The sequence below is a fragment of the Grampus griseus genome, assembly GCF_964374135.1.
Source record: "Grampus griseus genome assembly, chromosome: 13".
NCBI classification, from domain to species: Eukaryota; Metazoa; Chordata; class Mammalia; order Artiodactyla; family Delphinidae; genus Grampus; species Grampus griseus.
The window spans coordinates 54,789,816-54,814,735 of NC_139007.1; the positions used below are offsets into that span (position 1 = coordinate 54,789,816).

Here is a 24,920-nt window from a genome sequence, read left to right on the forward strand (position 1 = left end):
AATCTCAAGAATATAACAAGTGAAAAACAGGAAGCAGCAGCAGGATACCCACACTATAACATTTATATAATATTTAAAGTCCAATAAAACCATATTTTATGCATACATAAATATGTAAAAAAGGATAGTCTAGCAGTAACCACTGCAGATGCAGTTCTGTATACATCACTGTTATGGGATGACTATGTCTGAAAATATCTTCATTCCCCCCTTTCACTTGCATAGTTTGGCTGGGTGTGTTAATTATCTATTGCTGTGTGTTGTGGCTTGAACTGTGTCTTCCACAAAGACATGTTGAAGTCCTAACCTCCAGTACCTCAGAATATGAACTTATTTGGAAATAGGGTCATTGCAAATGCAATTAGTTAAGTTAAAATGAGGTCGTACTGTAGTAAGGGGAGCCCTTAATCCAACATGACCGGTTTCATAAGAGAAGAGACACGGGAGGAAATACCATGTGAAGATGTGGGTAGAGATTAGAGTAATGCAGCTGCAAGACAAGGGGTGTTAAGGATTGCTGATAACCCACCAGAAGCTAGTATATGCAAGGAAGGATTCTCCCCTATAGATGTCAGAGAGCATATGGCCTGGCCTACACTTCATTTTCAGACTTCCAACCTCCGGTACTGAGACAATATGCTTCTGTTGTTTTAAGCCACCTGGTTTGTGGTAATTTGTTACAACAGCCTTAAGAATCTAATACAATCTCAGGATTCTTACCCAGAGTAAGTAACATGTTTCTCGACTTTGAGTCTCTATTAGGTATAGGTGGGTGATGCCATCTTTCAGTCAAGGGCAGGCTGTTCTTCTCCTGCCCTGATACAGTTCAGGCTCCAATATGCAGACACAGTGTGGTCCAAGAGCCCACAGTCAGCCCTGTGCCTTCAGTTTGGGGCTAGCCCATCTTCCCTGACACCCGCAGGTTACACGGTTTCAGCCCCTACTTGCTGCTGTTGCGTTCTATATACCTTTTAGGAAAGCCTTTCCATTTCTGATTGATGAGATTTTCATTTCCAGTTTTCATAGTAGCCTCTGCGCTTATATGTTTATATGTTGCTGTCATTTATGTGTTTGGACTGGAATGGAGGAAGATTTTGCTTATATTCCATCAGTGATATTGAACTGGATGAATTGCCATAGTCTCCTTAGACCCAGATTTATTTTCTGTTTCTCATGGTCCAGAGTCAAATTACTCACTAAACAGCTCATTGAACTCATGAATACTACGTATGAAGTGCCAAAGTACTCAGGGGAATGAGCTACTTCGTGTACTCAAAGGAAAATCCTGGAGAGTTCCCAGGAGCAGATGCCTGTGGGTTTCATTTATTTGTCTGCTTTTTTTTTTTAGAATCAGAGACACTGTATGATGTTGTGAGGAAAACAGAAGGAAAACGACGCTTAGATTCTAGATCTGGCTTAAATTACACCTAATAAACATTTATTGAAATCTGCCATGTGTAATACAATGCGTTAAGCCATGAATTTTACACTGTGAGGGTGGAGAGAATGGAGGACAAAGATGAATAATATATCCAAACTCTTGGCTCTGGTTTACTAAGCCCACATGCCGTGGACCACTCTTGCTGACCTCACATTGTACTACTCTGCTCAGTGGGCGCCAGCCTCACTGGCCACTTTCTCTTCCCTGTACACATCCAGTTTCTTCCTATTTTGGGGTCTTGGATTGAAAGGACTCTTTCCCTTATTATCTGCAGCTAGCCAGGTCACTTGAAATATCGTCCAATTTTGTCACATATGTAGGGTCATTCACCCACCACCACAGATAAGATACCAAATGGTTCCATTACCACAAGGATCCTTTATGTTGCCCTTTTATAACCGCACTCACCTCCCATTCACCCACCACACCCACATTCCTAATTTTTGGTAACAAGTAATATATTCTCCATTTCTAAAATTCTGTCATTTCAAAATGTTATGTAAGTGGAATCATATAGCATATACCTTATTGGGATTGGCTTTTTAGCATATACCCTACTGGGATTGGCTTTTTTCACTTATTATAATTCCCTGGAGATTCTTTCAAGTTGTTGCCTATATCAGTAGTTTTTTATTTTTTATTGCTGAGTAGTGCTTCATAGTAGGGATGTACCACAGTTTGTTTAACCACTTACCTGGTATAGGCTCTCTGGGCTGTTTCCAGTTTTGGGTTATTACAAATAAAGCTGCTATGAATATTCATGTGTGAACATTAAGTTTTCATTCTTCTGGGATAAATGCCTAGGAGCATAATTTCTGGGTTGTATGTTATTGCATGTTCAGTTTTATAAGAATCTGTCATGCTCTTCCAGAATGGCTCTGCCATTCTATCAGCTATATATGCCTGGTCCAGTTTCCCTGCAACCTCACTAACTTTTGGTGTTTGATGTTGTCATTAAGGTTTGTCTTAGCCATTCTGATGCATGTGCAGTGACGCTCATTATGATACCCATTTCCCCAATGGCTACCAATGTTGAACATCTTTCCAATAAGCTTGTTATCTGTATATCCTCTTCAGTGAGGTGTCTGTTCATGTCTTTGGCACATTTTAAAATTGTGGGTTTTTTTACTGTTGAGTTTTGAGAGTTCTTTATATATTCTAGATGCTGGTCCTTTTACTGGATATATAATTTGTAAATATTTTCTTCTAATCGTGGCCTTCATCCTCTTCACATGGGTTTTCACAGAGCAAACTATTTAATTGTGATGAGGCCCAAATTATCAATTTTTAGTTATAGGAATCATGTTTTGGGGGCTAAGTCTAAGAACTCTGCTTAGTCCTAAATCCAGAAAATCTTCTATTTTTTTTCTAAAACCAATACTGCCCTCTTCCGATTAATATAGCAATATAGATGCCTCAGTATTGGATGGAATGATTCCCTCCCCCACACATTTTTATTCTTTGTCAAGATTATTTAGCTATTTTAGCTATGCCTTTCCATATGCGTTTTAGAATAAGCTTGTCTATATCTAAAAAAACTTTTTTTAGAAAATTTTTTATAGAAACTACATTAAACCTATAGATCAGTTGAAAAGAACTGACATTTTTACTATGTTGAATCTTCCAATCCCTGAACAAATATATCTCTCCATTTGTCTAGGTATACTTTGATTCCTTTTATCAGAATTTTGTAATTTTCAGCATGTAAATCCTGTACATGTTTTGATAAGTGTATATCTGTGTATTTCATTTTCTTAGGAGCAATTATAAATGGTATTGTTATTCAGTTTCATAACTTTTATTTTTAATGTATAAGAATGCAGTTGAAATTCTTGTGTTGATCTTGTATCTTGTGAATTAACTCACTTATTTGTTCTAGGATTTTTGTAGGTTCTTTGGGATTTTCTACATAATCATGCCATCTGTAAACAGGAAAAGTTTTATTTTATATTTCAAATTTGTATGGCTTTTGTTTCTTTTTCTTGCCTTATTGCAAGCTAGAAATTCCAGTACTGTGTTGAATAAAATAGTGATATTTTACTTGCCTTGTTCTCAGGATTAGGGAGAAAGCATTCAGTCTTACACTATTTTTTATGAAGTTAGCTGTAAATATTTTTTAGATGTTATCAAGTTGAAGAAGTTCCCTTCTAGAGAGTTTTTATCATGCATGAGTGTTGGATTTTATCAAATGGTTTTTCAAATTAATATAATCACGTTTTTTTTCCTTTAGCTTGTTGATATATGATGCATAACATTGATTGATTTTCAAATGTTGAACCAGCCTTGCATACATGGAAATCATCCCACTTGTTTATGTGCATCATTTCTTTTTACTTTATTGGATTCAGTTTGCTAATATTTTGTTGAAAATGTTTATGTAAAATTCATGACATATTTGTTTATAATTTTACTGTTTTTGTACTCTCTCTGTTGAGTATGGTATGTTAGCACTTAAATCTGCCTTTTCATTATTGTTTTTCTCTGGTTCTTATTCCAGTTTTGCTTTCCTTAATTTCTGTGTGTTGTGTAAACATGTTTTAAGATTTTATCTTCATTCATATATAGTGTTTTTGAGTGTGTCTCTTGGTGTAGTTTTCTCAGTGGTTTCTCTGGCCATTACAGTATAAATATATGACATTATAATCTAGTGGTATCATTATTTTACCACTTACAGTAAAGTCTGGAAACCTTACTTCTATTTAGATCCCTTTTTCTTTCCTACTTTAAAATATTACTTTCTTGAATGTCAGATGGTATTGTAATTTTTGGTTCAATAATCAAATATAATTTATAAAACACATACATGGGGAAAGGGATATTCTATTGTATATACCCATAATTCTGCTCTTTCCACTGTTCTTCCTTTCTGATGCTTGAAATTTCCTTTTTTTAATTTATTATTTCTTTTTTTGTTTGAAGAATTTCCTTTAGCCATTCTCTTAGGAAGGTCTAACGACAAAGGTAACGAAGACCAATGGTGGGCAAAACTTAAAATATTTATTATCTGACCCTTTACTGATAGACATATGACTCCTCTAGGTTTTAATTTCTTAAACTTAACAATAAAGGCATTGGATTTGATAATCTCTAATATCCCTGCAACATCCATGATTTCATGTGGATTTCTTATGTGAAGGTATTTTTTTCCTCAATGACCACATTTGAGCACTCAGGCAATACAGAACTTGACACTGGAAAGCAAGCAATTAACAAATACTTACTCACTATCATTCCAAGAATATAACATGAAGGTGAAGAGAAATCCAGTCTGCTGACTGTGCGCCAGGTAATTAGATTTATGGAACTGGAGTTCAGGTTCCCACTGTGGGCTGGCAAGAGCCCAAAATGTTTTGCACCTGCCAGGTAAGTCAGCATGTACCATCACAATCTGGAGTGTGGTGCTTCCACAGATGCTTTACTGCACTTGTGCTAAAACAGTTCAGGCTATCCCATGGCTCACAGAACAAGGGCTCCCCTTTTGAGCTCTCAGTACTATTATCTCCAGAAGAATTATTTTCTAGTCATCATTTTGGGGGTGCTTATTAGGTGAAATGTGTGAATTACTTTCTGAAATATGCTCTTCTGAATTTAGTCCAGGTAGGAGGGAGCGGGGACATCGACCTTGTTTTTCTTCATCTTAAGAGTTAAGATTCAACGACATATATTTTTAAAACAGAAAAATATGTGAGAAAATAAGGTAAATAGGAAACCAAGAACAAGTATGAAAAAGTTATGATATCTATTCAGAGACAACTACAACTCATGTTTCTCTAAAACACATTTTTAGAAAGTCAGAACAGTAAAACAACAATTATTCTACAATGGAGGTCACAAACTTAGACAACCAGATGCAGCCTTCTGACAGGTTTTGTTTTTCACAGAGTTGGGCCAGAGGTATATTTTTGTTTTTGAATTTAACTGGTTGCTAATATTCAAAATTTTTAGGAGTTCACATAAAAGTTTAGATTTCCACATCCTCTTGAGAGATGAGACACTGTTGGGCCATATTCTCATGCGGCGAACACTGCTGGGAGATGAGGAGCGTTCTCTTTGGGCATCACTTGTGCTTTCGGGTCCAAGTGGGAGTCGGCCTCCCCACATCGTTGCCTCTTGTCCCCATGTCAAACAACAGTTGTCATTTATCATCAGTTTCATGCTATTGTGTTTCTTGTAGTAGAGCTGAAGATGGCAGAATATCTACTATCCATATTTCAGTCAAAAGTAGGAAAAAGCCAGGCTTCCCTGGTGGCGCAGTGGTTGAGAGTCTGCCTGCCAATGCAAGGGACACGGGTTCGTGCCCAGGTCCGGGAAGATCCCACATGCCGTGGAGCGGCTGGGCCCGTGAGCCATGGCCGCTGAGCCTGTGCGTCCAGAGCCTGTGCTCCGCGGCGGGGGAGGCCACAACAGTGGGAGGCCTGCATACCGCAAAAAAAAAAAAAAAAAAAAAAAAAGTAGGAAAAAGCCAAATGGACCAAAAGGAATATGTGTTTTAGTAAAAATGGGAAGCAGATATATTTTTGTTGAGATGAAAAATACCCCTACTAGAAATCCATACACTGAAGATGTCTGTTGTAATAATACAACCTGAATGACCATTCTGAAATATACCTGGCCTAATTCTCTCACTCACAATACCCGCCGGCTCCGCAGGCATCTCCTCTTTCTCAACAAATAACAAGTGGATGCCATGACGATTTTGTTTTCTCTACTTTTCCAGTTTGATTTTATCTCTTAGACCATGCAACGAAGTAGGAACACATGGCCTTTGTCCGTCTGTACATTCAAACATCTATTTAAGGAAATAACTCATTGGTGATTCAATTTAGATATTTTTATTCTTCATATTCTATATCCACATAGATTGCATCTAAGTACTGAGGGTTTGTATTTTTGTCTTAAATGCTATATTTCCTCTGTCTGAATTAAGACTGATAAAACTGATAAGACTAATAAGGCTAAGTTGAAATGAACACAACTACATCAGAATAAATCAGCACACAATTTTCTGGGTTAGATTTCAGGTATCGTAGCTCCTTTTCTACAACTGGCAAGTGCATCACGAGAGATAGTATCTGTCATAAAATCTCCCTACCATTCCCCCCCACCCCCAAGCAGATCTGAACATTAAAGAAAGAGCTTTCAGATATTCAACAGGGACTTTATGTTTGCTTCAACAGTTTAGAAACCCCTTCCAGTGGTTTCTTTCGGGATTTGATAACAACACTGTCTCTCTGGTGTTTGTTATCTTCCAGGTTAGCATTTCAATTCACTTTGGAGGAAGCTGGAAGTTCGGAAGTGTTATAGATCTACCACATTTCCATTGATTTTTGGACAATTTATATTCCAGAAGCCACTGATAGCTTACTTAAAGCAGATCCCAAGACAGAGCTTTTCTTTTTAGTTTCAGAGAGAGAATTTTCTAATACTCTGCAGACCGCTTGAATAGACCAGAGCTGTGAACAAATTCAGATAATATCTCTCCCACTCCAAGCCTCCCTAAGCTGCAGGGAGACTTTATGAAATAATATGCCGGGAACATTTTTTACGGACACCATTTTCTGGCAACAGAGCAGATTTGAGAGGGAGCAGCTGTTGATGTCTGATCTCCAGGCTTATTACATGAGGACCTGGAACCCAAGAGATCGTGAGGTGAATACTGAATGAGCACATCAGTAGAGAGGTAAACACGTCTCCTCTCCCTACTGGTCCAGTCAGAAATATCTTCTTTTTTGTTTATCTCTCAATGTCAGAGATCATCTGGCTGCAACACATTCATGCAAAATCCTTCCCTTTCTTCAAAGACTAAATATTAGAAAAAGGCTAGGCAGCACAGACAAGAAGGTTAACACTTATTTTCAAGATTGGTTAAAACTCGAATCCCCAGTTGCTGTGTGTCTCTGCCCACCCACTTCCAACATTTCCCTTGTGATAATACAGAGGAAGGGGATCTATAAAATTCCACGTCATGACAGCCATTTAAGGAATAAATGACATACAGATAGGAGGCCTTTAACTGTGAAAAGCAGAGCACATTTTAAGAGTTCTACCAAGACATCTCCTGCCTAAAGGGACACAGCTGAGTGGGACATGGCCATGCAAGGGACTCTCCACAACGGTATAAAGTATGAATTTTTGAATAAGAGTATTAAGAAAAACAGATTTAGCATCCCACCCTCCTCCCCCAGTACAGTTGTCTCCAGATGCACTGGCCTCTGTGGTGGTACCTGAACAAAGCATGATATTTTTATTTTCTGTTAGAGAAAAAGAGGACTCTTTTTGTCCTTTGCTTGAATTTTGGAGGCCACACGGACCTCTGAGTTTTGTGGTCAGCGGTATTCATGGTGATTTTGGTTACGTGTGGGTTTAATCCTGTGAACAGATATGAAATCAGGGTCATGCTGCAAAGCAGAATCCTTCAGTTAACATCACGAACATCACTGGGTAATGCAATCTTGAGTGAGTTTGTGGATTTTTTGTTAAATGCATCCGTGTTTAAATGAAAATTAGTTTTCCTAGGAAACGATAAGTTCTCTTATCTAAATTCTTACTAATGGAAGTCACAAATGTTCTAATAATGTACACAGCAAGTGGGAGTTTGAAGATACCCATAAAGATAATACTTTATGAGAAAATCAAAGGAACAAGAAGAATGAAGTGCCAAGTTTCCCTTGCCGTCAGGGAAGCAGGTGTTTACTGGAAGAGAGCGAGCTGCTAAAGCAGACTCAGATTTAAATCTGTTGACAAATCATTTACCTTCTCAGCTTCAATTTTAACATTGGTAAAATAAGGATGACAATTACTATCTGTCAAGTTTGTTATAAGGAAGAAATAAGGAAATGTATATAAAGGGATAGTAACATATAAATATAGTAACTCAAAAAAAAAAAATCAATGTCAATCCCCTGGCCTTTTTTTCTTTCCACTCATTTGGAGTTTTTGAAATTCAATTTAAAGAAAAAAAGTGAAAGAAATTACTGTTTGGACATCAGTTTTTTGTTTTTTGTTTTGGCTGTGCCACACAGCATGTAGGATCTTAGTTCCCCCACCAGGGATTGAACCCACACCCCCTGCAGGGGAAGCGTGGAGTCTTAACCACTGGACTGCCAGGGAAGTCCCAAGTTTTACTTTTAATACATTTTATGTGGTCTACTTGTATCAATGAGAATAAGGTATTTATTTGGGAGTGAAGGTATGAAAATTAAGGGGAGAAAATGATGTGCAAACAATAACTGTTGTAATTATAAAAATTTTATTTCACTCTTACTTTAATTAAATCTTCATAAGCACCATGTCATGAACTGGCAATCTAGAAAGAGGATACTGGAATGCTTTAGTCAATAACAAACTGCAAGCTGATGATATGAAGTTACAGCTACACGGAGCATGTGTACAAGACCACATTTAGAAAGGTTCACTTGAGAATCCCACGATGATGCACAAAACAGGATTCTGGCATCAATTTGTTCACACTTCCTATGCTCAGAACCCAAAGAAACACTGGTTCACCTTGACAGTTTACAGTTTGCTAACACTTGACCTTGAAAGCATAAATGTTGCCATCTTGATTTCTTGACCAGTGCTTGGTCATAGGCTGAAAAGACCAATTCCTTTAAAATTTAAATTCTGCTTAAAGGTTATGTTCAACATTATGCAAGTCATCAGCAAGGCCTTTGAATGTGTGCAATTCTCATATATGATCACCAAACCATTACTGACCTAAGGAAATTGTGGAAAATTATATTGCCAGCAAAATGCTTAAATTTGGTCCTACATTAAAAGACCCAATTGCCAAGGTGTTTTACATAAATTTAATTCACAAGCATGTACACAAGAGATTCACTATAAAGAACATTGCTTCCTCGTTTATGAATAAAAAGTTTATCCTCTACTTACACTAAACATACAAAAAATAATCTACAAAAATTGTTTACAGTTGATTTTAGTGAAAGAAAAAGCTTTCTTCAGAAAAAAAAATGATTGTGTGGTGGTAGTAGTTTAGCCATCAAAAAAGGAATGTAAGTAACCAATAAATATAATGTGCTTTCTCCATATAGACATATTTACACTTGAGTCTTTGGCTTATGTTGTTTTCTAAAAAGAACTTTAAATGATCCAGCCATCATTGCACATTAAAGGAAAATAAGCCAGTTATATATATTTATATATTTATATAGAGATCTGCTACACTTGAAACATTAAAAAATGAACTTTCCTATGAATTTGCACAGCTTTTCTTTCTTCTTCCTTGAAAGATTTAACATCTTTTATCTGAAAAAGGGAGAAAAATGCCACATAGAAAGTATTAATTCATGCAACACGTGGTGGCTGCTCTACCAAAGCAGGAGAGAAAAGGCTGCATGTTCACTGGACAAACACTGAGAAGTTCTCATTTGAATCTGCTTCTTATTAAATAAAATTTATGTGGCACGAAATGTTGATGCTTTCATACAGTAATAGAAACTGAGTCCTTTTTATTAAGATACACAACTTCATAAGAAAAATACTTTTACCTCTCAAATGTAAAAGCCTCCCACCCCCCACATTAAAATCTTTCTGCACAGGTGTGACACGTACAACAGCTGCTGGCTCAACAGATGAATGGGCTCTGCTTGGATGCACTGTGAAGTCTCCCCCCAACTAAGATGACTCCAGGTACTCCAAAGCTACGTCGTAGCAGAAACGGTACTGCTCCTGAAAGATGTTAAAACAAAAGGGTGGAGCAAGGTTAAGAAAAAGGAGAAGAATGGAGAATAATAGCTATCAAATGAATACTTGCATTCAATTTAGATTTTTCAAGAATTACAGATTTTTTTTCTATATACAAGTTTAGCATCTAGGCATGCATATTTTACATTTGAGTCTAATGATTGCTGTTTTTTAAGAAAAAGGAACTTGATGTAAAAAGATATGTTGTCTTTGCCTCATATTTTATATCAAATTACAAAAATCTTCAGTATTATCTGATTATAATAGTAATACCTGATCAGTACAGAAAAATTTCCAAGTATAGAAAAAGATAATCAGAAAAAGTTTCTATAAATCTGTTATCAGAAACAACTGTTTAAAATACTACCTTAGTGTCAATTCAGTCCATTTTTATGCATGGTTGAAATAATAATTACTTTAGAATAAATATTAATTGCTTATCTATGTTTGGGGATATAACTTTATATTTTATTTCCTGTTGTTTAGCATTGTTATGTGTCCTTTTCTTATGTTATTTAACACCTCTGTTAATACTTCATAAAAGTCTAATATGTGGATTGACTGTAATATTGCATTTATTTTTTCTTTACTATAAATAATCCTAGAGTGAACATGCAAATATTTTTCTCCTCACTTCAGATACTTTCCTTAGTGTTATTAAAAAAAAGCCAGTCATTTCAGATTGCCACTCAACAAGTCCAAATTCTTAATTTCTTCTTCCAATTTTATTGAGATGTAATTGACATAAAGTACTGTATGTTTAAGGTGTACGGCATAACGATTTGACTTACATACGTGAACATCCAAATTCTCAATTTTTTTTTTTTTTTTTTTGGTACGCGGGCCTCTCACTGCTGTGGCCTCTCCTGTTGCGGAGCACATGCTCCGGACGCGCAGGCCTAGCGGCCATGGCTCACGGGCCCAGCCGCTCCGCGGCATGCGGGATCCTCCCGGACTGGGGCACGAACCCGTGTGCCCTGCATCGGCAGGCGGACTCTCAACCACTGCACCACCAGGGAAGCTCCAAATTCTTAATTTTTGACACAGTTTTTGGTCTATCAGAGAATTTAAGTAAATTTTTCAAAAATGGTTAGTGGTCCTTAAATTTTTTTGAGCTTACTTTTACCAGAAAAATTTATTTCTCCTGCCTTTATTTATTTAAGACAACTTGGTTAACAAAAATTTTTGAGTTAAAACTGCCTTTCCTCTCAGTCCATCTGTGTGTCGCTCCATTATGAAGAATTTAGAAAAATTCAGACTGCATTACAAATTATTACTTGCAATATGTATTAAAATCTTCCCAATTCAGTCCAAGTGGGTAAAATTCAGGCTGAATTAGAGACCAATCTAAAACACATATTATTTCTAAAGAGAACTTCCAGGTGTCTCCAGCAATAAATGAGGGAAATAAAAACTTTCCCCAAGAGGTCTTTATCAATCCTACCCTAATTATCAAGTAGCTGTGATTTAAATTAGCCTACCACTGTGGCAAGTGCATCTCAAGAACCAAAAAGTGCTTGGGAACTGTTACATCTCTTTAATCAGTCTCTAGCAATTTGGTTTACTCTCTAAATTTTCTTACCAAACTCGTCAGTTCAATTCAACAGCACACTGAACTAATCATTAACCTCGATTAAACACAAATTGGGTGTATAGTCAGGATTCATGGGACATGAATGTAAAGGTAAATAGTAACTCTTAAGAAGGTTCTAGAATGGCAGAGTTTAATCATAGACTTTTTTTTTTTTAAGGAACAGTGAGAAATCAGAGTTAAATTTGGAAGTACGATTTGAACGCTGCGGGCAGAAGTGATCTTATTGATGATTTTGGAAGACTTGATCTGAGAGATAGAGGCAGAGTTTACATTAAAAACTCTTCAGACAGCAGAGAGTTTAAAGACCTAACCATTACCTGCCCATTTTGTAAAAAGACCTCAGAGTTCTACCTCAAAAATCCCTCAAATCTATACCCCCCTTCCTCCAGCTCCATTGCCAACACCCCAGTCAAAGCCAATATCATCTTATTGGGACAAGAGCAATACCTAAGGTATAAGCTGGAGTAGAGGGGCTTTGAGGACTTGTAGAAGGGGAAGAAGTCTGTGACCGTTCTTCAAAGTGAAACGGTATAAATGCAACTTCAGATTTTGTCTCAGGAAGCAATGCACCTCTTGTGTGAACAATCCATGAGCAGGAAGTGGTAAAAATACTTTAAAGGTTTATTGAATTGCTCACTTTTGTTATCTGATCATCTTGATAAATGTAGGGCAAGCAACAATGATGTCTTGGTTTTCCTGGTTTACTTTTCTGTGAGCATAAACTACACAGCTGCCCCTGACCTTATCCTGCCATGCACATATGTGTAACCCACAGCCATCACTTTAGAAGTCGAATGTGCTAGAGAAGTTTAACTTTCTTCCTCTGCATACAGCTTCAACCAGATGAGCTCCTACATACACCTACCTCCCTGCTCTTATTTTGTAATCTGTGTTGTGATTTAGTGAGCCCTGGCTAATTCAAATAATATCACATGAACTACGTTCTAAAATTGGTCAAGCTGAAAACTGTCAAAGGCGATAGTTTAAAAAATTATAATTTGACCAGCAATGAAGAATTATAGATAATGACTAAAATAAATTTCATTTGCCCTTTAAAAACTCTGGGTGTCTAAAGTGCTAGATGCAGGGCTTCCCTGGTGGCGCAGTGGTTGAGAATCTGCCTGCCAATGAAGGGGACACGGGTTTGATCCCTGGCCCGGGAAGATCCCATATGCCGTGGAGCAACTAAGCCCGTGCACCACAACGACTGAGCCTGTGCTCTAGAGCCTGCGAGCCACAACTACTGAGCCCGCATGCTGCAGCTACAAAAGCCCACATGCCTAGAATCTGTGCTCCGCAACAAGAGAAACCATCGCAATGAGAAGCCCACGCACTGTGATGAAGAATAGCTCCCACTTGAGGCAACTAGAGAAAGCCCGTGCGCAGCAACAAAGACCCAACACAGCCAAAAATAAATTAAAAAAACAAAGAAACAAACAAAAAAAACTGACATAAAAAGTGCTAGATGCAACCTATGAGTATATCCCTCAAAATGTTTTACCAGTTAATATTGTTTAAGAAATAAAAATAAACAAGAATAAAACCTAGATAGCAGGATTTTCTTATTATAGAACCATTTAACAAATTTTACTGTAGCAAATATTTATTGCTCAGAAGAAACGAACAAAAATCCTACACATTTCCCAAGTTAAATGAAAGTAGTTTTCTTCATCATTAGCAGCTTAGGCAATATGTGATTACGTTTATGTGGGTAAAGAGGGACACTTGGCAGTTCATCAATTAGGCAGGAAAGTCCCCACAAAGACACATTTATACATATGATTCACTATGCGTGTATCAAGTCAAATCAACAAGTAGGTATATGATTGACTAATCTCTACCCTCCCTTCTGTGTACAAGACTGTGACTCACCGGGGCTTCCACCATGTTTGGCTTGCTGTTCCTTAGCGTCTTGACCGCATGGAACACATCGACAACATTTTGCCGTTTCACCATTTCAACAACGATGCCTATAGCACAGAACATGCCACTTCGCCCACCACCATTTCTAAAAGCAAAGAAAGCAAAGGCATTTTAGATCGAAGCTTTTGGTGACCACAGGTCACACAATCATGTTTGGGAAAAGAAAACATTATCTTTTAAATTTTTTCCCTTTGTGTTTTAATTTTGCTTCACATGTGTGCATGTATGTGTAAAGAGCAGAAAGGAAAGATACTTGAGGATGACATTAACTTAGTAGCTTATACTTAGGGACCTGTTACAGGCATAGATGGCTGCAACCTAGATACTTTGAGATTTTGATAGATTTGTACACAGTGTAAATCGGAAAAGTTATTCAGAGTAGTGTTCAAAAGAGTTTAAACTATATAATAACTATACGATAATCAATTTAAAAAATACAAAAGTTGAAGTTAGTAGTGAATTATAGAATGAAGAAACAGGAAGACTGTTTCAAAAGAATGCCTAGTCAAGGTCTGTAAGATGGGAGTCGGTTACTCTTTAACATAGACGTGAAGGCTAATAAGGAAATGACCACCAAGGCCCCCCACGTGGCCAAGCCAAGCCGCCACACTCACAGGCAGTGGATGATCGTTCGGCCCTCTCCGTCCTCGCATTCCTCCTGCCATTTTTCCACCTGCAGTATCAGCTTCAAAAATGACCGTTTGGAGCCAGGCACTTCTCGATGAGAAGCCCACCCTAGATACTGAAACTGCTGTACCATCAGATAACCTTCCTGTGGCTGCAGAGGGAAAAGTATTTTTATGTAAATGAGTTGGGGCTAGAATTTTTACTAAAAAGTAAAAGGTTCATATCAATTTACACCATGACATAAATGACACTGACAATGGATTGAATCTAGCTGATGCAAGTCCAAAATATGTACATACCAGTGCAGAAACATTCTAAGTTACATGAGAATTATCAGTTATACAAAATTCTCCCTCAAGCTCCATATCCAATAATCAATTCCTATGTTTATACTTCGTAAATAACTTTCAAATTCACCTCCTCTTTATTGCCACTGACATCATTGCACTCTCAATCACAAATCATAATAATCACTTCTTAGTTGGTCTCCCTGAACAAACTTCGATCTCCTTTCAAACCATTCTTACCGAAGGCATCATGATTATTTTTAAATGCAAATATGATCTTGTCACTTCCTGATTTAATGGCTTCCAAATGATCTTAGCATAAAACCCAAATTTGCTGCCAAGGCTTAAAAATACCTATATGATAAGGCTCCACCTCTTTCTCTAACTTCACTTTACTCGAACAACCTATTCAAGTTCTAGACACATTGGTCTTCCCTTAATCTATTTATCAAGTCATTTCTTGCCTCAGGAACTTTGCACATACTCTCCCCTTCGCCTTGAACATCTCCTTCTTGCTTGCTTTTCTCAGTCCCAAACAGAGTGATCAACTTGTCTTGGGTTTGCCTTGGACTTTTCTGGTCTTTGCACTAAAATTCATGTGTTCTAGGAAACCTTCCTGTCCTGTGTAAACCAAGGTAGCTGGATATCCCATGCCCAAAGAGCTCCTACAAATTTTTTCAAATTTTGACTTAAATATCACTAACTCAAAGAAGTCTTCTCTGATCACCCAGCTATGTCAGATCACTCAAATCCTCTGTATTTTTCTCTGTAAAATTTCATTTATTTGTAAATGATTATATAAGTTGTTTAATGTTTGTCTTCCCTGATAAAATACAAATTCTTTAAGGACAAGAAAGTCTTTTTCCCTTAAAATATCTATCCCTAGAACCTAGCAAAATACTTTCCAAAGAACAGTATTGTTGAATAAATGAATCAAGACCATAAACCTTCATATGAAAATGTAAGGAAGAATTTGTAATGCACAAGTGAGCCATATCATAAGGCATCAGATCTGAAGCTTCACATGGCAAGGGCTCATGCATCTTTTGGTAGGACAGGGAACTATCTAGTATAACACCCAACCTCTAGTTGGCGCATACTAAATATTTGGTGAGGTGAATGATATTAAATAATGAGAATGGGAACAGAAAGAAAAATCACGCACTAGTAAGGACCAGAATACCAAATATAGAGGAAGATAAATATGCTGACCAAAAAAAAATGTAACGCAAATTTCAGTTCCTGTTCCTAGAATATTTTTCATATAAACAGCTCAATTAACAGACAGGTCTTACTTTCTTAGTTTAGCAGCTACGGTTTCTCAGCTAAAATATTACTAGAACCATAATGTAACAGATGTGCAGACATAATGAGATTCCTTTAAATTAAAATCTAAGATATGCATGAATATTATGACATGATTGAAGTTATCCTTTTTTTCTCCACTGAAATGAGCAATAGAATTGGATATGAATTTCTTCTCTACTTATACACATAGAGACGTTAAGCAGAAACACATATAGCCATTTTGATGTGAGAAACACTGAAACATGACAATTCTAATCACACGCTTAAAACAAGACATATACATAGAATTGCTGCTCTAAAAGAGAGTAACCTAGCTCTTTAAAAAGACCATAATTCCATGGAAGTTATTACTGTTTTCTTTTCAAATTCTGCTTGCTATGTGGTTACATAATATAAACAGTTTTCATTAGTACTTTTTGGTTTTTTGAAGGAGAGACCCCACACAATTTGTCACTGAAGGCAAAACACATGAAGTGTCAAGGAAAGAAAGACTTCTGAAGGACACAGTTCCTACTTAGCTGCTGGGAAAAGGCACAGTGGTAGCAGCACTGGATCTGGCTATAGATCTGGGCAAAGCCAGATGCTGGGACATTTAGAAAGATGAAATCGTAGATGAGCTGTAGGAGCAGAATCAGTGATGGCTGTGATTTATCTTTTCCTTCATGCCTGGGGCCCTCTCTTATAAGCAGAACTGGAATAGTGACATGGAACCCTTCTATAATGGCTAGTCCGACACATCACTTCCTCCTGTCATCAGTATTATATTCTTATTTTTCAATGGCATGCCTCTTCTGGGTTGGACTATCAATGCTAATAAAACATGCAGTCAACCTCGAGATAAGTCTACTTATACTCAGGGGCCAGGCACAGACAATCAAACTCACGTGAACCTAGGAATCTGAATTTAGATTTCCATATAGACTACAATAGGCTAGTAACTGACCGGGAAACCTAGCTTCCAGCATTTCTGCTTTCCTGTTTTTAGAATGCATTTTTATTCTAGTGCTAAGGCATAAGATGATTACTAGCTTTGGGAATGATTATATAATGCTTATTAGCTTATTAATTTTACTCTCTCTTTTGTCTGAATGGAAATATACCCCATCATGATTATGGTCACCTGGTTCTGGATCAGCTCAGTTAAAATCATTAATGACTTACTCTTGTTAGATTGCATATCCTAAAAATCCGGTTTATCACATCACAGTCCATTGAACAAGACATACATTCCACTTGGATAGGGCCATATCGTAGCATCCCTTCTTCTGGCCAGTACTGAGGGCAGCCCTAGATGATGAATGTTTTGAAAGAAAAAGAAAATGAGCATTATTTTTTCTAAATAGGGTAGTATAAAGCAGATTTTACCATTTTATTACTACCTTATTAAGTTGTGCGTAAGTACACAAAAGCAACCTATAACCATTAACCTGGGACAAGTCGACTTCATTTAACATCACAATGGAGGTACAGCCATAATCATACACTAATCTCCAGAAGTCTTTCACAGTGTTTGGCAGAGGGTACTGTGTGACGATGAAAGCAGCTGGTTGCCTGTAGCTCTGTGAAAAAACAAGGGAGATGGGGAAACATAAGAACTTCAAATGAATAATTAGTTGTACAAACAGATTCAGCACACTTCAGTGTAGGGCCAGTAAGACACAACAGCTTCATATGGAGATGGAGCCAGCCTGCTGCTTAAGCCCTGGAATAACAGGTTTGGACCACTGCAATATACTGCAACTAGTAATCAGTCAATCTGTTGTATGACTTTGATGCCTCAGCAGTAATTTAAGCCAAGAATTTGTTTTATTTTGTTTATAAAAGTAAATATAGCACAAATACCAAAAGAAAAAAAAAAAAAGAAAACTTCTTGAGGCTAACATCCTTCGTGAGGTACCTGTTGGGCTGTTTCAGTCTTCCAAAGTCTAAGAGGTTAAAGGCATAAAATTCCCTGGCATGTATGTGTGTCTCCGTGTATCTATCTATGTCTAAATGCTATCAGCTGTGAATGGAACTGTTTGGCTCTCCTCCACTCCAAATTAGAAAAACCACGTGTGCCTCAAACTCGTGTGCTTTTATATTATATCGACATTATCAACACATCTTGTAGGCAATCCACTTTCCATAGTTTTCTGGGCATTTCTAATGTATATCAATGAGCAGAATGATGGTTTCAATCATTTAAGATTTTTCTAGTGCCAAAGAGTAAAACCAATGCATGTCCTGGGCCCACATAAGAGGGAATGTCTCCTTGTTTACCAAATGCCCCTTGACTGGGACACAGAGCATTATCTCTTTCCAGAAGGAGAGGATAGGCTCATCTGGCCAATCTGTCATTCTACAGACTAATGATCTGCACTAACAATGAAATATATATTTCTATGAACTAAATTAATGATTTGTAAAATTATAACTAAACAGTTGCCTGAGATGGATTTCTTTAATGATGATAAAAATTGTCAGTGATCTCCTAACTCATCTGTATCATACTACTCTTTAAGTCCTTCAAGTGTCTTAAACCAGTGTAGAAATTGACCTTTAAACTTCATAGATCCTATCACCATTTGGGAAATGCTGCTAACCATAGCGTTTCACTCCATGGAAAACTTCAGGATAAATCTGAGGAGATAGTAATTCACCAGCTGCTTCTACTTAACCTTAAGACCTTACAAAGTCACACCCACAGTTGGGGTGAGTACCCTCCTAAAGAGGGTATGAAAGCTCATGGGAAAGGATCAGAAGAAAGAAGTAAGCTTCCCTTCCAGTTAAACGTCTGCTCCATGGGAAAGTAAGTCAAGGAAGGCTAAAAGCCTTTTATTCCTTTTTTGAGTCACAAGGGAGGGGAGGGGAGGTTCCTTCCTCTCTAAGTGCAAGAGCACATCTAAGGCTTTGAAATCACAGGATCCTTGGCCTTACCTCCTAATTCTTCACAGGCATGGCGCAGGGTATATGACCCTTACGATGGGGGTAGAGGGCAAGGGAAAGTGGGGAGTGTTGACCAGTGAGCCCACTCTTATTAGCCAAACCGAACCGAAATTTCTGAAGCCCTAACCACACTACTAAATCCACAGGGCAGTTTCAACTACAAAATATATCTGTGTTGAATCACAGGGAATTAAACAGAGAATAAGAACAGGTAGAATACAAGCTTCAGTCTTCATATTGACTAGAAAACAGTCTGAAAATTAGGAAAAAATTTGAAAGAAAAGCCAAAGACAAAAAATGCCTCAAACACATGCCTCATCAATATTCTTTCCTAATATTTTCTTTTCCCCTTTTTCACACGGCCTTTTTTCATCCAAATCCAAACTGGCTCAGAAACAAAAAGTTCTGTGTGTTTTCTCTGTATTTAGTATGTTTGCCTTTCCAGACAATTAAAGTTGGAAGAAAAAGTACAATGAGGATCCAATGTGATTTCAGGAAATATGAGTAATGACTAGGCAAGACTCTGGTCACAGCAGGAGTGGCATCTTTCTACTTGAGCTTGCCTTTAAACTGTTCTGCGCTGTAGAATAAAAAAGATCAAAGCAACTGGGTGAAAGTTAGAATTGGAATGTGGGCTTTTCTAAGTCTTACTATCAGAAGCTAATTTTGGAAACACGATAGGAGCAATTACTTAGAAAGCTTCATTATTAGTCACCCAGGAGTGAACCCTAACTTCTGATTTCTCCTTACTACAGTTCCATAGACTAAAGAGCAAAAACTAGAGATGCTTATGAATGAAGGTGATAAACTAAAAGGATTCTGAACTTGAAACGCTTCTTACTTCTTCCCAAGGTAAGCAAAATAAGGTGGCCAAAGACTAATTTAAAATTCTCTTTCTGTACTGTTCTGTCTATGGGACGCTAACACGCTGAGTACATGCTCTACCATCTACAGTGTGAAGATTGGGGTGGGGTAAGAGAGTTCCTTCATTATGATCGATGTGTTAACATGATATCTTCCATGCCTTCCTTAGTTATTTATATCTAGTCTCAATTAATAACCAATGTAACAAGTTAGCTATAAATTATTGGAACACTAAATGTCAGAGATAAAAATTTCCAAACTAACACAATTTCAGTAGAATATGGCATTCTGTGATTTTAAAACTTCGAAATAGATAAGCATGATTCTCTTTCCTGAAAATAATTAGGATAAAAACTATCACCTGTAGATATTTCTTGTACAGAAATTTTTTAATAATTGACAACCAAGTGCCAAACTTATAGTCAAGTCTAAAATTTATAGTGCCTAAGAATCATTGTAAGGGAAATTCAAAATCATTCTCCAAAAAAAATTCGTATTTCAATGAAAGTTTCCAATTTTCCTTTTTAGGCCATTTAAATTTTCTTGAAAAGAGAACTAGCCAGTGTTCATCAATTTTGCAGCTTTTCATGACACTTTACACTAACAAAGAGAGCAGTCTCTTACGTCCATAAGAGCAGCATTGATGTAGTTACTACTCTCCCCATCAATTGTAATTAAAAAAGGCAGACATCTGTCAGGTGGCAGCATGTCCATGAAACGGTTCTTGTCATGGTTCCTTGGCAGGCAAGCTATACTGCAGTCCTCAGCTTGTAGTCGAGGGGTGACTGAATTCAAGGTCTGAAAAGAAAAGGGAACCCAGGTTAAAAGACAGTGACCCATTTAATAGCATAACACTGATCTATCAAGCATTTAGGAGGCCAAGTAGAAAGTGAAGGATTTGTGCAAGCCAATGGCATTTGCCACGATGACACGCTGATAGACTTTGTAGTTAAAGCTAATGAAGCCAGAGAAGTGACAAAGAAACAATACACACATTGTACAATGGGCCTCTTCTTAAAAGGGAAAGGGATGCTAAACAACACAGCAACCTGCAAAATGTATTGTCTAACCAAAGAAAATGCAATCAAAATGGCCCATGATGATGACCCATCATAAAGTTATCATTTGTAATAACATTTTAATATGCCATATTTGAAGACATGCTATTGCATGTTGGAAAGAGCACTGGGCAAAGAATCAAAGTATTAGGTTTCTAGAGTTATTCTTGACTTCACAGTCACATAGCTTTAGGGGTGTTTTAAGGGCAATGAAAACATTGGGGATTATTGAGAGACGATATTTAGCACAAACTCTAGCTATTATTATTAATGTTCTTGATCTCACGTTGTGAGTAACACAGAAGGTTAAAATCCATAAGACTGCATTTGGAAAAAGGTTTTAAACACACCCAAATTACCACTAAATTTGACTTTTATGATACCTTTTCCTGCACTTTTCCGTGAGTCTGAACTCATTTGCCCTTCAAGATACAGCAGATATGAGCTCATTAACACAAAAGTGACTCCATAATACGTATAATGAAAGAGACGGGTATTATATTATACTTAAAATAGGGTCAAAGGTTATAAATTTGACTTGAAAGATGTTTCTTAGAAGAATTAAGACTGCCCAGAATAAATTGTAATAAGTTGTTCAAAAAAGAGGCTGTAGAAATAGTTAATACCTGGAATTCATCTTTGAGATGTGAAGAGTTTGTCTGGGAGTCTATTCTAATCATATCAAAATATGCAGCTTTAAATTCACAGACAGGTATGGCAGTTTCTCCACATAAGCAGGCTTCTAAAATGGCATCATGAATAAAAATGTACTGTTCCTATCAAAAGAAAGAAAAATTTCATAATATTTAATATAAATGTTCTTTCATCAAAGAATTTTTTCTATATGACTTGATGAGCTAATATTGATTCTATGTGAAAAGCACCTAGTATTTAGTTTGATAACTATTGGAAAGCAAACAACAAAAAAAGGCCACTAGAGGTTAATCAGCAATCAACACACCTCTGTCTGGACCATATTGATACGACGAGATCTTAAGGCTTTGACACAGTTGTAGATGTCAACAACACCCTCTCTTTCAGCCATGTCCAGCATGATGTCAATCACAATGTAACAACCAGTTCGTCCAGCACCAGCACTGAAAAATAAACAGATCTAAAGAACTGCAGGAAGCATGTCTATGAAAATTGAAAGAGCCTTCTGATTTTCAAATAAGTGGAATCAAACTGATTTAACAAAGTATAAGACATAATTTGTACTTACTGTGTAAATGCTTATTAATGAACAAATAACTTCATGTAGAGTATCTACTTTGGTGTAAACTGAGGATTGGAACAAATGAAAAGATACAAGCTTTGCAAATCAAACTGTGTTTTGAAAATAATGTATATATGTCACTCAAGTTCCATAGCTCTCTTACAGTCTTCGCTTTACATAAATTTCAAGCTCGTAGAATTGATCAAGGAGTGGATTCGTGCTTTAAACTTTCACCTGAGACTGAGAGACTCGCACTCACGTGGTTGTGGGCACTCGGGCAAAATGCAGGAATGCTGTCTTAGTCAGACAGACTCTTGTCAAGGCAAAAGAACATTAATTCCAAAACCTTTAAATGGAAAATCTGAGGAGTCACAATTCAGGGGAAGTGTTAATAGTGAGGGTGGGGAAGAAAATGGCGGTTATCAATGGGGAGGAGACCAACAGTAAAAAGAATATTTGAATGGTGATACAAAGAGAAAATGAAAATGAATTGTGAGGTATGAAATATAATTCTTAACAGGTCACAAAGATGCCACTATCTTACTGTATTTAATTCAGTAGTTGAATCATAATTCACTGTTGATTGTTTTACCCACTGGAAATATTTCTACAAATATTTCTCCAATCATATATAGAAGTCAATGGAGCAAACAAGATATAGTTGGGATTTTTACAGGAAATTCACTTTGTAGTTAGCTTCCTCTTTTCCATAAATTCAGATACCCAAGTGTAAGTAGAAAAATGACACTTCTGTTTCAAGAGAGTATCTGAGAATCTTGGAGCACTTCTGAAGCAAGCCATTCATAGGAAAGTAAACCTCTATGATAAGTCAGGACACCCCATAATTGAAAACCCATTTATCTCATTTTCTAAATGCATAGATAGACTATTAACATTATTTCTTTGTTGTCCAGATTTGGTCATTTCTCTTAAACTTACTGTTATTTAAGAAATTTAAGTAAAAGGTATTGTGGCTATCTCTATTTCTTTTTTTTGCCTACCATCTTCTCAATCACTGTTCCCAGGGTTTGAGACAAGAAAGTAATTGAAGAGTATATCAGATTTCTTGAGGAGGATTGAACAGATTTTTTTTTGCAAGGTACACAGTATCTGATCCTAATGGGACGCCTTACTTTTATTGTATTCTTTGTGCTTTATTTTCCCCCTTTTATACATGGTCATTTAAATACTGAATAGTCTGGATTTTCAGAAAGAAAAAAAATGCTTAAGCACAATCTATTATGTAGCTTGGAAGGGACAGTATTTGAGAATAGTGTGCAGCATTTAGGAAAAGCTTTTCAGATTCAGTACATATTTTTCTGTTCATATCTCAAAATGAGGCCATGTAATTTGCTTTTAGTGTCTCTGAATGCTTGTTTTAAGAGAAGTTTCTAATCAGAAGAAAGTCTGGATAATCAGATTTTTCTGGCATATATTTGCTGGATTTTACTGATGTAGTCTTCAAGGTTCTCTGATGGATGGCTTTTAAAAAAGAAAATTCTTAGGTAGCTGTTTTACAGCACAAATTCTTGCAATTTAAACCATTTAATAACTTTGTATGCCTCAAATTTAGTTTTTTTTTATTCTTAGAAGCTTTATTCATACTAACCAAAAATTGGCACCAAAGCCAATATTCATCAACAGGAAAATGGATAAACAAATTGTGATATATGTCATAAAATAGAATATTATTTAGCAGTAAAAGGAAATAAACTACTGATAAAAGCAACACACTGGATGAATCTCCAAAACATTAAGTTGATCAAAAGAAGTCAGACGCAAAGAAGACATAAGTATGATTCTATATATGTGAAGTTCAAGGCCTGGCAAAGAAAATCTGTGGTGATAGAAATCAGAATAATGGTTGCCTCTGTGTGGGAAGGACAATAAACTGGATAGGGTATGAGAAAACTTTTAGCAATGATGGAATTATTATCTTCCCCCCTCCACACACACATTGTATTTTATTTTTACCAAATTTAGTTTTAAAAGCTGGGATTCTATTGGGAATTTACTAGATAGGCAAGAAATCTCTATCTTTACCTACCATTCCAAAATATAATATGGGATTTGCAAAAGTGATCTAAAAAAAAAAACAAACCACAACACATCTGCACACACAGATGTTGCCACTAAAAGGCAGAGTTTCTACACTCGCAATTATAGACAGTACTACACACATTACGATGAATATATTTATTTCTGAAGTTTCTATTTTATATCTTCCTTAGAGTTAACTTTTATTTTATTACTGTTTTACCTTATCTGTAATACATGAAAGCTGAAACCTTGTAAGCCAGCGGTCCCCAACCTTTTTGGCACTAGAGACCGGTTTTGTGGAAGACAATTTTTCCACAGCCCCCGGCGGGGTGGGTAGGGGAATGGATCAGGCAGTAACGCCAGCGCTCGGGAGCGCTGGGGAGTGGGAGATGAAGCTTCGCTCACTTCTCTCTCTCTCTCTCTCTCTCTCTCTCTCTCTCTCTCTCTCTCCCCCCCCCCACCTCTTGCCCTACCGGCCCAGGGGGTGGGGACGCCTGTTGTCAGTATGCATTAGTTTTTGTGCTTACAAGCCTTGTCTGGATATTTTTAAAAAGCTGACTGCACACAGTCAATGCCATGTGGACTACCACTTACCTGCAATGCACAACGATGGGGCCAGCGCTGGGAGGGTTGGAGAACTTGACCCGCCGGATAAAGGAAAGAAGGCCTGTAGCATGGTAGGGTACTCCATGGTCAGGCCAGCCGGTGAAATGGAACTGTTTAACTTCACGCATCTCACTGTATCCCCTCTGTGCAAACATGTAAAGAAGTGTTTTCAAAAGGACCAAAATAGAGCCATTAAAGACAACCACGAGTACTAGACCTGATTGACAATGAAAAAAATCAGAAATTTATCAAAGACCATGCTTTTTCTGAAAAAGGATGCGGACATGGCCTAGGAGCTTACCTTTATTGTCAGACAACTGCCAAA

General features: G+C 37.1%; 1 protein-coding gene across 2 annotated transcripts in view; it reads right to left on the bottom strand.

Annotated features, from left to right (window-relative positions):
- Window positions 1–8,679: 8,679 nt before the first annotated feature.
- The window catches only part of PTPRK (protein tyrosine phosphatase receptor type K), a 569,144-nt gene continuing 552,903 nt past the window's right edge, over window positions 8,680–24,920 (bottom strand). For both annotated transcript variants that reach the window (XM_082669093.1, XM_082669092.1), the window contains 9 exons: window positions 24,584–24,738; window positions 21,695–21,830; window positions 21,360–21,509; window positions 20,300–20,473; window positions 17,314–17,445; window positions 17,048–17,173; window positions 14,279–14,442; window positions 13,614–13,749; window positions 8,680–10,132 (listed from right to left, as the gene is read on the bottom strand). In XM_082669093.1, coding sequence (XP_082525219.1) covers window positions 10,079–10,132; window positions 13,614–13,749; window positions 14,279–14,442; window positions 17,048–17,173; window positions 17,314–17,445; window positions 20,300–20,473; window positions 21,360–21,509; window positions 21,695–21,830; window positions 24,584–24,738 — 1,227 coding nt within the window. In that variant the 3' untranslated portion in view covers window positions 8,680–10,078. The remainder of the gene's footprint in view (window positions 10,133–13,613; window positions 13,750–14,278; window positions 14,443–17,047; window positions 17,174–17,313; window positions 17,446–20,299; window positions 20,474–21,359; window positions 21,510–21,694; window positions 21,831–24,583; window positions 24,739–24,920) is intronic.